This window comes from Rana temporaria, chromosome 1 (assembly GCF_905171775.1).
Source record: "Rana temporaria chromosome 1, aRanTem1.1, whole genome shotgun sequence".
NCBI lineage: Eukaryota > Metazoa > Chordata > Amphibia > Anura > Ranidae > Rana > Rana temporaria.
Window position 1 is genome coordinate 140,402,643 of NC_053489.1, and position 18,664 is coordinate 140,421,306.

General features: G+C 43.9%; 1 protein-coding gene across 1 annotated transcript in view; it reads left to right on the forward strand.

The window, feature by feature from the left end:
• The window catches only part of DCP2 (decapping mRNA 2), a 60,109-nt gene extending 42,234 nt beyond the window's left edge, over positions 1–17,875 (forward strand). The window contains exons 8-11 of the mRNA XM_040343557.1: positions 8,140–8,269; positions 10,231–10,341; positions 10,699–10,750; positions 13,403–17,875. Coding sequence (XP_040199491.1) covers positions 8,140–8,269; positions 10,231–10,341; positions 10,699–10,750; positions 13,403–13,560 — 451 coding nt within the window. The 3' untranslated portion in view covers positions 13,561–17,875. The remainder of the gene's footprint in view (positions 1–8,139; positions 8,270–10,230; positions 10,342–10,698; positions 10,751–13,402) is intronic.
• The last annotated feature ends 789 nt before the right edge of the window (positions 17,876–18,664 follow it).

Below are 18,664 nucleotides of genomic sequence, written 5' to 3' on the forward strand. Positions count from 1 at the left end.
TCAGGCACAGCTATCACTTGCAGTTGTACATTGCGATTAGCAGCGATTACGTGGAACATTCTTGCCATTTTTGATGTGCTTCCTGTTTTTCCTTTCTTGTTGCCGCTGCTATCCGCAGGTGAAATAGTGCACTGCGATTACGCATTTGACTGCGATAAATCTGTCCTGGACGCAGTCAAATTTATTTTTTCTAACCGCACAAGACCCCTTGTAACGAAAACGTTGCTAAACGCAGTGTGCAATAATTCTAGCCCTAGACCTCCTCTGTAACTCAAAACATGCAACCTGTCAATTTTTTTAAACGTCGCCTATGAAGATTTTAAAGGGTAAAAGTTTGTCGGCATTCCACAAGCAGACGAAATTTTGAAGCGCGACATGTTGGGCATGAATTTACTCGGCGTAACATTATCTTTCATAATATTAAAAAAAATGGGGATAACTTTACTGTTGTCTTATTTTTTAATTAAAAAAAGTGTAATTTTTTCCCAAAAAAGTGCACTTGTAAGACCGCTGCGCAAATATGGCGTGACAGAAAGTATTGCAACGATCGCCATTTTATTCTCTAGGGTGTTAGGATAAAAAATATATATAATGTTTGGGGGTTCTAATTAGAGGGAAGAATATGGCAGTAAAAATAGTGAAAAATGCCATTAGAATTGTAATGCTTAACTTGTAATACCAACGGCCACCACCAGATGGCGCCAGCTCACACAAGGAAGAGCTGGGGACTTCACAAGCCCGCAAAGCCGCTGCCTCAATTACCGGACATCACGGGCCCCCAGGGATCGAGCCGCGATCCTGGGGAACAGGCACTCCGCGGACTAGGCCGAAGCCGCGGCCTCACCTAAAACATCCTGCCCGCAGCGATCCTGGAAAACCGCTCGCGGCCTTTTCCTAGGATTGCGGCGAGCTGCGGGCAGGATGTTTTAGGCGAGGCCGCGGCTTCGGCCTAGTCCGCGGAGCGCCGGTCCTAATGGAACAATTTTTTTTTTTGCCCACCTTCCAAGCCTAGTCGCCAGGACGCTATTTCTAGTCGCCCTGGCGACCGGGATTTGTTGAGCCCTGATAATGATTTGGAAGCAAATGTATAGACTAGAGTACAATGAAACCGAGTGCCAAGGCATGGTTCGACAAATTCCGGGCGCCAGGTCGCCGTTACGCCTAGAATTATCGACCTGGCGCAGCAGAGCTGGGGTATTCTGTGCGCGTCGGACGCCCCCCCACCCGCGATCTCGTAGTGCCGCAATGGCCGCTAATTGAGGCCGCGGCTTTGCGGCCTATGCTTCCTAGGACTGGAGCGAGGCAGTGGCGTACTAAGCAGGGGGCGGGCCGCCCCGGGTGACACCCACTGGGGGGGGGTCAGGCCGGCGGGCGCCCCTCCCGCAGCGGCAGCACAGAGCGGTCACAGGACACACGTGTAGAGCCCAAGGTAGTGGCTTTGCGGAGGGTATTGCGAGCTGCACCCAAGCCAGTCGGCACACCCGGACCCGGCGCAACCATCACATTCTCTCCTCTCCGTGGTCGCGGCTCTGATCAGTCTCTGCAGTGGCTTTCACAGCCAAGCAGAGAGTGAAGCCGCCTCCCCTCCTCCGTTATGTCTACACAGTGCTGTGCATGCAGGAGGAGGGGGAGGCGACTTCACTCTCTGGTCGGCTGTGACAGCGGCTGCCGAGACTGATCAGAGCCAAGAGTCCACGCTACCATGGAGAGAATGGGATCATCATGGCGCCGGGTCCCGGGTCTGCCGTCTGGCTCAGGTGCGGCTCGCATTACCCCTCCCCCTGCAAAGCCACTACCTCGTTCTCTTTAAGTGTGGTCTGAGGTACATGGGTGGGTCTGAAGGGAAGGGTCTGTCATGGCACCGGGTGCCAGTGTGCTGACTGGTTCAGATGCAGCTTACAATACCCCTCCCCCTGCAAAGCCACAACTACTGTACTGTGGGGGGGGGGGGTATTCACTCTAGGGGGGTCTGTATTGTTAGGGGGGTCTGTGCGCTGTAGGGGGTCTGCCCTGTATGGGGTTGTCTGTATTGTTGGGGGGTCTGTGCACTGTGGGGGGGGGGGGTCTGTGCACTGTAGGGGGGGTATGCACTGTAGCGGGGGTCTGTACTGTTGGGTGCAGGGTGCTGTGTAATGTAAAGGGGTCCAGAGGTGCAGGGTGCTATAAAATGCAAAGGGGTCTAGAGGTGCAGTGTAATGTAAAGGGGTCCAGAGGTGCAGGGGGCTGTGTAATGTAAAGGGGTGCAGGGGGCTGTGTAATGTAAAGGGGTCCAGGGTGCTCTGTAATGTAAAGAGGTCCAGAGGTGTAGGGTGCTGTGTAATGTAAAGAGGTCCAGAGGTGTAGGGTACTGTGTAATGTAAAGGGGTCCTGAGTGCTGTGTAATGTAAAGGGGTCCGGAGGTGCAGGGTGCTGTAAAATGCAAAGGGGTCTAGAGGTGCTGTGCAATGTAAATGGGTCCAGGGGTGTTCGCTTCTGCGCGCGAGCTTGGCGGGACGGGGCGCGTTTTCTGTCTCCTAACTTTTTTAGCTGGCTCCTAGACTCCAAGCAAATTTGTCAAACCCATTGCTAAGGTTTTGTATATTGACATTTTGTGATCATCTAGTATTATGACAACCATCAGAACTTTGTATTTAAATTGTTATTCCTTCAGATACTATTTAACGTGTATTGAGAGAGAGATATAGAGATAAAAAAGATAATATATATATATATATATATATATATATATATATATATATATATATATATATATATCCGGATTCACATACATCGGCGCATATATATGCAGCCGTAGCGTATCTCTTTTACGCTATGCCAACACAACACAGAGAGGCAAGCATGGAATTCACAAAGCAAATGCTCCCAACGTTGCGCCGGTGTAACGTAAATTCGTAGGCGGAAGTGGGTGTGACCCCATGCAAATGATGGTCCGAGCGTGGAGCAGTGTTTTACGCCCGGCGTATCATGAACAGAGCATGCGCAGTGACGCGGACGTATGACTGCACCCCTGTGCGCATGCTCACAACTACGCCGGCGCAACTTCCTGGTATATGCCGGCTTACGCCGAGCACATAATTACGCCCAGCCATGCGCCCGTCCGGCGCAAAAGTACATCCTGCTTGTTTTCCCCCCTGAAGCAAGGTATTTTTGCTGAGCGATGGCAGCTGCAAATGTTGGCAAGGAGAGGAGAAAAAGGAATTTTTCGAAGGAGGAGCGGGATGTCCTGATTTCGGCAATAGCCCACAGTGCCAGGACCAGCAGGGCACGTAAGAGGGAGATCCTGGAGGAGATCACCCTGGAGGTGAATGCCATTGGTAATGAGACCAGGATCCCCGACGATGGCACAGGAGGAGGGGCACAGGAGGAGGACCAGCCTCTGCTCTGCGGTTGATGGATGAGGAGGAGGTCATCGCCCAATGTCTGGAGCTGGAGCAGATGGAGGGCTTTGACTCCGGTGACCAGGCCTTGAGGACAGGTAAGTGTGTTTTATCCCCTATCCGGTGTGTAGCATGTGAGGGGGTGGAAGGGAACATGTGACAAGTGTGTGGGTCCACCAACATGCGAATGCTTTGTGTCATCCACAGATGTGCTGGAGGGAGCGGGGCCATTGTCAGCTGCTGGACGACCCATGCCATCCCCGGAGGAGTGTGCCCACACCTCTCCTCTAGAGGAAGTTGAGGAGGAGCATGGGGACCCCTGGACCCTCCCAAACCTCCTCCCCCATCAGGGAAAGCCCTTCACCCTCCTCCCCCATCAGCGGAAGCCCCTCAGGGTCCACCCCCATCAGGGAAAGCCCCTCAAGGGCCTCCCCGTACAGACTGCCTCAAGCCTCTCCTGCCCCCAGGAAGGCTACCCGGAAGACAAGGGGTGTTCCTGAATCCCTCATGGAACATCTTGCGAGGGAACAGGGCCGCCAGACCCGCCATATGGGTACTATAGCCGGGGACCTGCGCCATGTGGCAGACAGCCTGGCCTCCTCGGCCCAGATAACTGACAGCCTGCAGGATGTGAGTGGTAACTGCGCTGCTCTGGTCACCTGCGTTGGGGAGCTGCAGGCCACAACAGCAGGCCTGTGGCAGAGATAAAGAGCCTGGCAGTGGCTGTACAGGCCAATACTGCTGCCATCGAGGCGGAGGGGAGGCAGACGAGGCGCCACCAGCGGCACACCACCACCCGCCAGCTGCGGATGCAGGCGCAGACTAACGCGGTCCTCACCCGCATTGCCCTGGCGTTGGAGGGCAGGCAGCCAGCACCTGCCAGGAGTGGAAGACCTGGGGATGATCCTCCTCCTGATGCCCCAAAGCTCCCCGCAGGCAACTGAGGAGCCGGAGCCGTGGCACTATGCATGGCCCACGACAGGTCAAATGAGTGCCTTTTTTTTTTTTTTTTTTTGCTCAGGTTATGAGCTTTTTTATTTTGGAGTGTCGTGCACAGAAGAATGTGCCGGCCTCCAGTAAGGGCATGCCATGTCGGCCAATGGCATGAACCCTTTTTTTTGTTTTGTTTTTTGTGACTGCACACGGTCAGTAGTGCAGGCTACAGTGTGACTGGTGTGTGAATGTGGGTGACATACCTGCCAGCAAGGCGTGTCACCCTGGGTCGTCGGGGAGAGGTTATCCCCATGACCGTGTGAATGTGGTATGAAGGACAGTAACACAATTGGGGCCTTGGCGTGGCATTGCTGCTCCCAAGTCCTGCATTGTGGACTTGGGCTAATCCAATGTGAAGTGGATGTGGTGTGTGTGAGCACAGGACCCCAGATGGCAAGCCCCCTTTTTTTTTTTTTAATGTTTGGATATTTAACCACTTAAGCCCCGGACCAATATGCAGCCTAAAGACCCAAGGTGTTTTTACAGTTCGGGACTGCGTCGCTTTAACAGACAATTGCGCGGTCGTGCGACGTGGGTCCCAAACAAAATTGGCGTCCTTTTTTCCCCACAAATAGAGCTTTCTTTTGGTGGTATTTGATCACATCTGCGGTTTTTAGTTTTTGCGCTATAAATAAAAATAGAGCGACAATTTTGAAAAAAATGCAATATTTTTTACTTTTTGTTATAATAAATATCCCCCAAAAACATATATAAAAACATTTTTTTTCCTCAGTTTAGGCCGATACGTATTCTTCTACCTATTTTTAGTAAAAAAAAATCGCAATAAGCGTTTATCGGTTGGTTTGCGCAAAATTTATAGCGTTTACAAAATAGGGGATAGTTTTATTGCATTTTTATAAAAAAAAATTTTTTCACTACTAATGGCGGCGATCAGCAATTTTTTTCGTGACTGCGACATTATGGCGGACATTTCGGACAATTTTGACACATTTTTGGGACCATTGTCATTTTCACAGCAAAAAATGCATTTAAAATGCATTCTTTATTGTGAAAATGACAGTTGCAGTTTGGGAGTTAACCACAGGTGGCGCTGTAGGAGTTGGGGTGCACCTAGTGTGTGTTTACAACTGTAGGGGGGTGTGGCTGTAGGACTGACGTCATCGATTGCGTCTCCCCTATAAAGGGGATGACACGATCGATGCGCCGCCATAGTGAAGCACGGGGAAGCCGTGTTTACATACGGCTCTCCCCGTTCTTCAGCTCCGGGGAGCGATCGCGACGGAGCGGCTACAAACAAATAGCCGCGCCGTGGTCCCGGATCGCTCCCCGAGCGGACCCGACCTCCGCTAATAGGCAAGGACATACAATGACGCCCATGTGCCTGTACGTGCCATATTGTGGACGTACATTTACATGCGGAGGTCGGGAAGTGGTTAAAAAATTTTTTTTTTTTTTTTTTTTTTTTTTATCATTTTAGTTCCTTTTTTTTATATATATATTTTTCTGTAGTTCGTCTTTCTCAATTCGCGGCAGCACCCCCCAGGCCCATGCCTGAAGCTGTGTAAGGGGCCCCATAATTCCTGATGGCGGCCCTGCCTGGCATGTTGGCATACAGATGTGTTGTCCTGCAAGTGTGGTTGCTCAGCTCGTCCGTAACGGTGCTGCTGCAGCTGCTCTCCAGCTGACCTGTGCTGAGTTACACCTGCTTTATGAGGAATAACTTTAGGCCGGACGTACAACTTACGCACACATTGCGTAGCCTGCATGTACGTTTATGAATCGCCGTATCTCCCTCATTTGCATATTTGAATAGGAAATCAATGGGAGCGCCAGATGCGTCCAGCGTAAATATGCGCCCATGATACGCCGGCGTAGGAAGGTTACGTCGGTCGTAGGAAGCCTATTTTCAGGCGTATCTAGTTTTGTGGGCACGGCGCACAGATACGACGGCGTACATTTACACTTACGTGGCGTATATCGAGATACGCCGGCGTAAGTGCTTTGTGAATCCAGGCCATATTCTCTATCTAATATATATATCAATTTTTTTTTTTGGGAGTATCTTTAAAAAATAGGTAAAAGAAAGATTAAATGTGTTGCTCATGGCAACCTATTTTCTTTTCATTAAACTGAACCTGTTCGTTTCTCATCGAAGTACCACATGATGTTTTTTATGTTTCCAAAATTGTTACAGAAGTATAGGGCATAGATCTATGAAATGAATAGAAAAGTATGATGTTGCATTGTAGATGTCAGGATACTTGCATCATAAACTTGGTAATGCAATCGGGGGGGTACTGGTTGACACATATATAGAACATACCAGCATATCCTGATATTTGGTATGTCACAGCATCTCGTGTATATGGGTTCTCTAACTTTATTGGGTTCTACAAGCCACGGGGGAATTCTTTGTGAATAGTAGGTAGATTAAGAATGGTTAATGGTGGGATTGTCAAATTAGGATGGGTAGTGACTGAGTGAGCATGTTGTTTCGTAGAGGTAGTTTACTGGATACAATGGTGAGAAGAGGGCAGTAGAGAATGGGGGGGACTGCTCACCACAGTGCCAGCATCAGTAAGGAGGTGGGTCCAGAAGTGGGGACACATGAGGGGGATCACCCTAGGCAACTGTCTCTCTCTGTTGGCACTACGGAAAACTTACAGGTGTTACTGAATATCTTCTGCACAAGTATTAACTTTGGTATCATGGAATGCATGTGACCTGGTTCTGGTGGACTTTTTGTACCTGATCCTGGACATTATATCAATCAATTTGCCCTTTATGGTATATGAACTAATTAGCGGGAGGCTAAGATCAGGTTTATCTTACCACGGCTGCACTTTGTGGATGGGCTTTGGGGTGCCTGTCTCATTTTTATAATTTGTGGTTAAATCTGTTTTTCTCACTTATGGTACTCATGCTAAGGTTTTTCTACATTGACCTATTTTAATAGGTGGTTTATAGTTTACGGCACCTATATTTATTTTGCACATTATATTTTGCATTCTTTATATGGGCCACTTTAGACACTTAGTAGTGTCTCTATACTTTATATTACTGCCCCAAATTGCACCTAGATTTGCATATATTACTAGGTGGTTTTGACACCTATTAGTGTTCATACACTGGTTACAGCTGACCCACACAATTGGGAGGCCAGCTGCCCTATATATACACATACACCTCTCACAGGTGTGAGTCTTGGTGTTTGGTCTCTGTTTATACACACACTTATTTACTGTTGAGTTTATTTTAGGTAGCGCCACTACCCCATTCATTTTGATCATTCTTTCTGCTATTACAATGGAGGTGATGCAGGTGTGAGTGCCCCAGCAGCTGATATTTTCCCCACTCTATCTAGCCAGACTGTCTGAGAAATACCCAGGGCAAATGGGTATGAAGGAACATATGATACCCTCCTGCCTGCTTACAACCCCGCACCCAATCATCAGGCCTTTTTGGAGTTTGTACAGGCAACATTTTCACAGGGATCTTACATAGGCATATTGGGGCAGCAAGGGTGCAGAGAGCGTTCCTTCAGGGTAGTTTAGCTTGCATAAAAATTCAATTTTTTTGCTTCATAGCCCATTGAATTGATTAGGGTTCCAGAGTGTCCATGTGATGAAAGAATGTTCGGACAAAAGTTTTGTGCGGCAATCTGTTCTTGTACTCCTTGTGTATAAAAAAAAATGTACTGTGACTGCAAAACCAAATTTGGCCCATAGAGGGTTCTTATATTTTGGTTACATGTTTCCATACATTTAGTTTGTGCTTATATATAATTTTTTTTTTTTTTTTTTTACAGACCCAAAATGCGTTGTATGCCTCAGTTTTCTGAGCCTGCTCAAGCTGAACAGTGGACAAAGCCCAAGGTACTACAAAAGCCATACAGTCATTTCAGTCCAGCAGAAATGTCAGAAATTCTAAAGATGAAGGTGATTTTCTTTTATTTTCCTAATGCATTTTAGTACAGTGATTACAAAATCTGCACCATTGTTTACTAAACTGTCAAGCTAAATTACCTACTCCACATGTGAATTTTTAGTGCTAGAAGATCATTTAAAGTGTAACTCCACTTTTGTTGAGAAAAAAAAATATTCCTCTCTGGGTAATAATCTATGTACATTGCAAGGATTTTAACAAACTTTGTTGCAGATTCCTACCTTTTTGTTGTTCTGAAGTAATTCCTTTTTGTTCCTCTGTGCCTCTGTGTAGAGTGAGTCTAATCGGAGTGGTTTCATTATTATAAACCAGTTGCTGCGGAATCAGGGCTCTGAGGAAAGTTGCAGGGTCTACATCCCTTTAGACATTATTTCCTTTTAGGTGTATCTTACCAAAAATTTAGATTTTGTTGCAGGGGATGCACAAATCTGACTTGTGTTGTAGTGTAGTTTTGTGGGGAAATCAGTAAGGCAATCACACAAGCAGAAAATTATGTTTCCTTTGGACCGTTCTGTATACATTCTGTATTGCATCGCACTTTTTACAGAAAATTACAGAGCTTTAGATTGAAAAGGAAAGGTAATTTTTAATACCATTCAATTACAATATGACTTGTGTTGCAATTTTGTATATGTATTATTATTATTATTATTATTATTATTATTATTATTATTTTTTTGCCTTTTTTTTAACCAATGAACATGGAGTTACCCTTTAATATGCCGGTATGTTTACTAACCTAAAATATTTGTAGATGGAAGGCTGGTGAAAAGTTTGAGAGATATATGTGTGTGTGTGTGTGTGTGTGTGTGTGTGTGTGTGTGTGTGTGTGTGTGTGTGTGTGTGTGATTTTTTTTTTTTTTTTTTGCTAAAACCCTGAAATTGCAAATGCATTAACCATATTCATTATTTCGCCATCTTGTAAACTTTCCTCAACATAAGTGAAAGATGATGAGTGGAACAAGATGTAATAATACTTTCCTTGCAGGAAATTCTCTGTGGGAACTGTTTTAATTTTAAAGATGGCCATAGATTATCAAACAAATATTCATACAGACTTTTAGTGAGCAGTTGAGCATTTTTTTTCCAGCAGCCCCTGAACTCTCCTCAATGTTATCTTATGTGTACATTTACACTGTCGTTTATAGTAGGTTAGAGACAGTTGAGGTTACTGGCATTTTTTTTTTTGAAAGCATATAAATCGCATTTAGGACTGTGGTTTACCAACATTTCAACCGCCAAATGCTTGTAACCGTGTGTAAATAGAGAAGCCGCGTTTTTGCAAAGAGGAACTTGTAAAATGTGGAAAAAACTAAATTTTCACTACATGCTGTTGCCTTCAAGAGGCAGAGAGAGGCAGAGAGAGAGATGGGCTCCATAGTTAAAGAACACTGCATACAATGTGGCTCCCTCAACAGAACATTGTGGCTCAGAAAAAGAGCAAGATAGAGGGATGATGCCAATTCCTGATAAAGCTGGCCATACACCTGTAGAATTTTGTTTGAGAATGTTTTTTTTTTTGTTTTTTTTGGAACATTTGTTTGTTTGATTTTCTCATGGTTAGTGAGGTCAAATCGACCATCATTATCAACCACAGTGATGAGAAAATTCATGGAAGCATGGTTATTTTATTGTTTTCTCAAATGAACACATCTCTAAGTGAATGTGGTAAATGCAACAATATTCATGTAGCCTATTCAAAATTTAAATATATTTCAGCTTATTAGATTTTAATATATTGAGCGTTTTTTTTTTTCCATGCTTTTTTTTTTTTTTTTTCGCTTGGTGATCTTGCCAGTAGCACACTTCCTGATTTAAGATGACAATGCTCACTCACTGTACTGCAGCGGTGGAGGAGCAGCATTTCCACCGAAGGACATGGAGATGCTTCAGAACAGGACAGAAATAACAAAATGCTTTCAATTTCATAATTTTTTATTTATTTTTATGCTAGAACCAGAATCTTAAGATTAACGGTAAAAAGCAGCATCAGGACTCTCCAAACCAAAAGAAGAAGGCAAATGGGGTGCACACTCCGCAGGTCAAACAACCGATTAGCCTTTTGGTAAGCCAAATCTTGAGTGGGATAATTGGTGCAGCAATATTGTACATAATGTGGTTGATTTATTAAACTTGCAGACTGCAATATTTGGTGCAGCTTTGCATAGAAACCAATCCGATTCCAAGTTTTTTTTCATCAGAGCTTAATTAAAAAAGCTAAAGTTAGAAGCTGATTGGTTTCTATGCAGAGCTTCACAAGGTTTGGCACTTTCCAGTTTTAATAAATTAAAGCCACTGTGTTGTAAAAATATGTCCTGTTATTTCTCAGCTACATTACGGCATGTAAAGCATTTAATTATTTGTGCCAGAAAATAGTACAGCAAATGTTCATTGCTTGTTTTTGTTTTTTTCTTTCTTTTAGAAATCCGACAGGAAACTTAACCCCAAGCGACTGCATGACACCTTTGATGGGGGTAAGGGTTTTTTCACTTTTGGCAAAAAAATACAAAACCAAATCTGACACACATTCCATGCAAAATTCCAAAAATGGACTGAACAAAATAATTGGCACCTTCTCAAAATTGTAAGAAATAATTAAATTCTAAGTTTGTGATGTTCCTGTGATTTGTAATTGCACTCACCTGTATCAACAGGTGCTGACAATATCGAATCACACTGAAAACCAGTTAAAATGGCGAAAAATGTAACATGTAACATGTAAAATGCAACCTTTCTGTTGTGTGTTTCTGTGTGCCACACGGAGAAGAGAGACCGCAGTAAACAATTGTCTGAGGATTTGAGAACAAAAATTGTGGAAAAGCATGGACAACCTAGAGGTTACAAGTCCATCTCAAGAGATCTTAATTCTCCTGTGTCCACCGTGTGCAACATTGCCAAGAAGTTTACAACCCCTGGAACGTCTAATCCCCCTGGATGTGGACAAAAGAAAAATTGATCAAAGATTACAGTGAAGGATTGTTCGAGTGGTAGATAAAGAACCTCGATCAACTTCCAGACAAATTCAAGCTGACCTTCAGGCACAGGGTACAACTGCGTCAGCTTGCACTATGTGTCATCATCTGAATGAAAAGGGATGCTATGGTAGGAGACCCAGGAGGACCCCACTGCTAGCACAGAAACATAAAGCCAGATTGAAGTTTGTCAAAATGTACCCGAGGAAGCCAAAAAAAAATTGGGAGAATGTGCTGTGGACAGACAAAACACATTTACAGCTTTTTGGTAAAGCCCATTATTCTCTTCAGAAAATAATTGAACAGTCCCTACAGTCAAACATGGTGGTTCACTGATGTTTTGGGGTTGCATTGCTGCTTCAGGCACTGGATGTCTTGACCATGTGCATGGCGTTATGAAATCTGAAGACTACCAAAGAATTCTGGGGTGCAACGTAGGGCCCAGTATCAAAAAGTTGGGCCTCTGTCCTAGATCATAGTTCTTGCAGCAGGATAATGACCCAAAGGACACGTCAAAAAGCACCCAGAAATGGTTTAAGCACTGGAGAGTACTGAACTGGCCAGCAATGAGTCCAGATCCAAATCCCATAGCGCACCTGTGAAGAGATCTCAAAACAGCAGTTTGGAAAAGGAACCCCTTCAATCTGAGAGACCTGGAGCAGTTGACGAAAGAGGAGTGGTACAAAATTCCAGTAGAGAGGTGCAAGAAACTCATTGGTGGTTACAGGACGCGATTTGATTTTGGTTATTTTTTCCAAGGGCTGTGCTACCAAATATTAAATTGAGGGTGCCAGTAATTTTGTCCAGTCCATTTTTTGAGTGTTTGTGTGGAATGTTTTAGGTTTGGCTTTTTGTTTCTCCACTTTTTTTGTGTCATACCAATACAAACAAAAGAAATAAACATGAGAATGTTTATACATTTGTAATTGCAACAATTTTCTGGGTGAAGTGGTGCGTCATCTGTCAGAAATGCAGGGGTGCGATATATACAGTATCTGAAAAAAAGTTGATACACCCCTCACATTTTTGAAAATATTTTATTCTATCTTTTCATGTGACAACACTGAAGAAATTATACTTTGCTACAATGTGAAGTAGTGAGTGTACAGCTTGTAGAACAGTGTAAATTTGCTGTCCCCTCAAAATAACTCAACACACAGCCATTAATGTCTAAACCACTGGCAACAAGCATGGCTTTAACACTTCAGCTGTCATCAGGGGAACTCCACTGACAGCTGAATGAGTCATCAGTTGTTGAGGACGCGGTGGCCCCACTTCTTAACAACCGATAATTGACAGCTTTTATTTTTTATTTTTTTTACATTTTAATTGTCAGTGGGGGAATCCCACTGACAGCTGAAAGAACCGAGTCCGAAAGTATCGGTTTCAGGTATCGGTGCATTTGCACGAGTACTGATACTTGTGCAAATGCTTAGTATCGCCACCAATATTTTTGCAACCCTAATACTGTGTGTGTATGTATGCTGTGAATCACAGCCAGTGATGAAGGAGCCGGGGATGCGTCCGCGTCCCTTTGTCTGTGTCAGTAGATGCAGACAGCGAGGCTTGGGAGCCAGCCCACATGAGTGCCCCCATAACAAATGGCTTGCCATGGGGGGCACTCAGCAGGTCGGAGGAGCCAGGAGCCCCAGCGGGGGGACCTGAGAAGAGGATGATCAGGGCTACTATGTGGTGAACCATTGCACAATGCAGGTAGGTATAACATGTTGCTTTTAAAGAAAAAAAAATCACTTAACTCTTTAACATAGATGGAAGACTATTATCAGCTGACATATTCTAGTATTCTACTATATTAAAGTAAATGGGAATTCCATGACCTTGGATAGCACCAAGCCATAGGCTTTGAAGGTCTCTGAGGTGACTTATTGGCCTCTATGGAAAACATATGCTGTAGCTACTAAATAAATGTGACATTCCATCCAGGTGTTATTTCTGTACCTGAACCATATTTAGAACATGTCATTCAGTCTGAATTTAGAGGACTACATGTTTATTTGAAACATACAAGCTTTTATGTCACTAAGAAATGTATAGGGTTAGATTTTTATAAAAAAAAAATGTTTTCCTCATGATATTTTTATGTGCATGTTGGATAGGAAATGGTTTGACTATTATCTTGTGATTGTTTGGCAGACTCGGCATTCGGTATGGTGTATCCATCTGAAGGACGGCAGTGTGACCTCAATGGAGATGAAGTTTGTAATGGGACAGCACAGTATCCCTTCTCTTCCAAAGCCTTCCTGGGCTTCCGATTTGACAGGGATGCCATCATGAAATCCTTGGATCTCTAACACACCAGCAGCTGCACAAGGCTTAATGTGTCACAGCTGAAAAATGAGTTTTATTCAAGCCTTACCTTCCTCAGGTGTTTTTATGGACATGCAGGGATTTCCTGGTGGTTTTGAAAAGCTCTGTCCTATGGACAGGACTTACAACTTGGTTCTGTTCATTATTTGTGATTGTGAGTGACTGATGGAGGGGGGTATTTTTCCTTCTTCTTGCACTGTTTTTTGCAATAGCAATTTTTTACACATGAAAACTTGTTCAGTGTTTTAACTTTCCCACTTTCTGTATTCAGTGGGCATTGTCTAGATGTAATATGTCTCGTCCCATCTTCACCCTAACATATATGACATTTGTTGTAGTTTGAATGTAATATGAACACAATGGGGGGAATTAATAAAAAGTGCCCGAATCAAGTTCTAACTCAACTGGTGCTGTTGCTCATAGTAACCAGTCAGCTTCTAGGTTTCATTTTGTTTCCAGACAGGTTCAAAAATGAAAATGTAAAAGCTGATTGTCTGTGCTCCAGTTGAGACAAAGTTTGTCTCTCAAGAAATATATAAAAAAAATTCCCCTCATTGTTGCAGGTGACTTAAACCTTGCTGCAAGCCTAGTGGGGGGGGGGGGGAGTGATTTGTTTTCTCTATGCTTAGTATAATGTGCACTGCAGAATAGCAGAACCCGAGTTTGGAATATCTCTAAATCAGCTTAGAAATGTTGGTTTTATTGTACCTCTGTTAAATTTGTAATGCAGAATCTGTTAGTGTGTGTACCTTGGGGTCCTTCTACTCTTATGCATTACAGGAGGGTTCTTTGTCTGACTGTGCTGTGCATACAACCCAAACTGAGTCTCTTCTATAAGAACTTTCATTTGTTTGGGAATTCAGATTGCACCGAAAAGTCTGCCATATTGTGATCTGTGGTGCTGACCACCTAAATGTGAGCAGATCATAGAAATTTCCCAGGTAAAGTAGATGTAAACCCTTTTATACATGCTTTTGCATGTTATTGTTATTTCAGTCATTTAAAATCTGCAGCATGCATTATACCTGGTGATCAATGCATTAAGACCCTTCCTGTTATAGGACCACCATGTCCCTGTCTCCTAATTGTGCTCCATCATTGTCACTCTGGCTGCCAACACAGACAACCATTTCACTACACAGGCAAGGACCACTGTTGTCACCAGCATACTCATCCTGATAAATGCCATGTAGGCAGAAAGTGTATGCAGAAGATGGAACAAAAAGGTTAAACTGTGAAAATGGCACTTGTTATAATACACAGTGCTTTAGCAAACTTAATGTTTTACAGTTTGGGTTTACATCTACTTTAAACTTCAGTCAGTGCATGGCCCTCCCAAGTTGCCTTAACACTGCTGCATAAGTGGAAGGCAATCCTAAAAAGCATGCCAAACTAGTTAATGCAAAAAGTGAGCTGCGTAGATAGAGAACTCACGTTGGATATCACTGTTGCCTCTGATACATTTCTAAGCTAAGCTTTAATGTGAATTTATTTACACCTCTAACTTCTACAACAAGAATTCAGAATCCTGCTGTTTTATATGCATTTTGATCAGAGTGTGAGTTGTAGCACATTTAAAGGCAACACATTTGCTTTGCATCTTATTTTAGGCTAAGACACTTCTATTTGCATTTTCTTGCAAGGAACTGTAGCAGCCATTACGTATTATTTTGTTCCTCAATTATTCTTATGGCCATGCGTAAGGATTTCAGAAGCATAAGCGTGTCTTTTTTTTAAGGCTAATAGTTGTTTGATTCTGATTTAATAAAACGGGGATACATCTGTTTCTTCAGTAGGTTACAGCATCAGGAGAAGCTAAGGAGCAGAATGAGTCTGTGGTGGCTGGACCACTCTTGATTTTGACTACAGCAGGCTACTTTTTACAAGTGTCGTTTCAAGTTTTTTGTTTCCCCCGTGTTGGTTTTGTTAGATTTTATTCTAGTGGGTGTTGCCCCAGATTTAAGTCGGCCAAAGGTGGAGCGATTTTCTTTCCTGCAACCACAAGTTTCTGGAAAGAAAATTGCTTGATTCCCCTATCAACACAGTCAGTGTTGAGAGAATCCTTCCCGCAGAGACATTGCGTTCCCCCCGATAGTGGGAGCCACCTCTGACGGGAGCGCACAGCAACAATTTCACGTAAAACCGACAGGCTGGTTGTACGCAAGTTGACCGATCATTCATGAATTGAACTTGGCCGGTCCCTGCTGAACCAGCTGAGATTTGAACCATCTATGGCCGGTTTTCCAGAACAGTCTGCAGGCTGTTCAGTGATTTGTGTAATTTGTATAAGGTAATTTGGGGTATGACATTCATACCTTTTACTTGGTGTTGATTTGAAACGGTGCCTAAGATGTCTTGCAAATACAGCCTTGTATTCCTTTTTGGATGATTCTCCAGTTTGTGAACATTTTTGTGTTACCTGCTTAGAAACCGATTGCATAGCTTGCCATTTGTCGTATTTGCATGGTTTAAAGCGAATGAAAACTTGTAACTGGAACCAGTTCCATCTCCTGCTTAGGAAAAACCTGCATGGATAGTAATAGGGAGACTGCCATAGCTGACCACCATTCAGAAAATGCAAGTTGCTTGTAAGCCACGGACTGAAACAAGCACACAAATCTGAAAAGTCAGAAATTCTGATCTACATACTTGTCAGTGACCTACTTAAAATGGAGTTCCAGTCATATTTTTGTTTATTAAAAATCAGCAGCAACAAAAAGTGTAGCTGCTGACTTTTAATAAACAGACACTCGCCTGTCCCACGATCCAGCTGTGTACTCCCCGTGTCCTCCTGCATCTCTACTATGGACATCCTGGCTGTGACCGATTGTGTCTTCACAGCCGGGTGCCCACTGCACATATGCGAGCGGCGCTGTGCTTTGTGACTGGTCCCAAAGTCTTCTAGGACCTGTCATGTGTCCCAGAAGACTTTGGGAGGGAGAACTTCCACTTCCGATTACTTAAGGTGACCGGAACTGAAGTGGGAGCAGGTACCTGTCAAAATCGGGGACCTGATCCCCCCCCCCCCCATCCTCCCCAAAAGCTCCGTTTCACAAACGAGAGCTGGGGAAGGAGGCCTTAAAATGGAAGTTCCACTTTTGGGTGGAACTCCGCTTGAAACGATTGGATCAGTATGACAAGCTAGGAAAGTGTATTTTTTTTTTTCAATAGTACTAGCAGCCTCCATATTTCCTCACCACAGATTTCCTTGAAGCCTATGATGAGAAAAATCTAGGTGGTGCAATTTCCCCATTTCTTTCACTAAATTCTAGTTGCCAGGCTGTTATACTGGCCATCTGGCATTAATATTTTTAACCTAATGACTGGAGCAAGTATTCAGTTTAGGAAAAGCTGTTATCTGTGTATTTATTTCATATTTATAGCATTTTAGACAGAGGTTCTGTGTGACAGCCAGGTAGCTAGCATTTCCAGAAAGAGAGGTCAGCAATAGCAACCTCCTTGTTGCTCTTATGTAAAGGTTATTTTAAGCTTTTGTATTTGTATAATCTTTTAACACCATAATGACCATGCAGCATAGATCTATGCTTTAATTCTCTGTACGTTCTCGCAGCGGGCGTAGATCTACGCTGGCAAATGTTTATTTTATGTACATGTACACGCAGGTGTGTGCATATCCACAGGGGTACATACACCTGCAAGAACGTGTGCTGTACTACGCACACAAATGTGCATTGTATACTTGCTGTGACCAGGCTATTAACAACTGTCACAGTGAAGGGACTCGCATGTGGACTCCCAGCTGTAAAGATTGCTGTCATTAGACAGTGATAAACTAAAAAAGCAGTGTTCACCATGGCACTGCATTGTGCCAAGTCTGTCTCTTGCTGCCCATAAAGCAGCCAATAGATCAGTCCTTTTGACTCTGTTTCTCCATTTACACATGCAGTGTGGACGGGTGAATCACTGCCGCTAAGCCTTGGTATTCTGACAGACTTCTCTGCCATCAAAATACACTGATCAGGGCTGGCACTGCTAATCCAGTATGGGAAATCTGTCAGGGTGGTTGTACAAAAATGTAATAGACTTCTGTACAACCAGCCTGTGCCCATACATGGATCAAAATTTGGCTGATGCGGCTGAATTTTGATCCATGTATGGCTGACTTCACTGTCAGGGAGCAGAGGGAAAGAGATGGACGGATACACTGTGCCCATTAGCGTAGCCATCTAAGATAAAAAAATAAAATAATAATTTGAGTAATGCCAAGTTCACACAGTTGGCAAATGGACAGTAAAAACAGGCGGTTGATCTGCATTTTTAGCGCCACCCAACTGCCTACCTAAAAAATGAACATGGCACCCGCTCAGATCCATTCACATTGCCTTGGTTGCAATGCTTCACTGTGTGACAAATTTAAATGCGGCATGTTGTGTTTGGTACCTGCTAAATGCACCCATTAAAGTCAATGGGGCTGTGCCACACCCATATGTTAGATGCTTGGCATGCAGTGGTGGCGTTGTATTTCAATGTACTATTCCCCTCTGGTTTGAGAAAAAAAAAGATGTTTGGGAGATGTCAGTAGGGCCTCTTGAACACCAGCAAACCATGGCTCAACCACATCTAAAGGCAATCCACCATTAATTGCTTTTCAGAGGGGCGGTAAAGTCCGCTGCCTATGGGAAAAGGGCCTTCAAGTGTAACTTTTTACACTTATAATATAGCTCCTCTTCCTCCAAACACCCCCTTACCAGTTGTATACTTACCCAGTCTTCACAGCTAGCAGCTAGGCCTATGCATGCACTCTGTATTCTTATGAAGACAGTCCACACAAGCACATACTCTGAAGCTTCATATGAATAAGAGCCCGGCCAGGAATATTTTGATAAGCACCTGTGTGAGCTAGTCAATAATCATTTACCTTTAGGGGGACAGATGAGTAAATGACTGGGAGGGGAGTTGGGGGGCCAGGAGAAATAGAAGTGTAACTGCACCAAAGACAGAGTAACATTTTAAAGGAGAAGAACAGTCAAAGCTTGTCTGGCTGTACTTCTCATGTGACCCGTTTTCAGCAGACAGCAGGCTGAACCCCGCTGTCATCTAACGTGTCAGAGCTGGTCCAGACTCGGG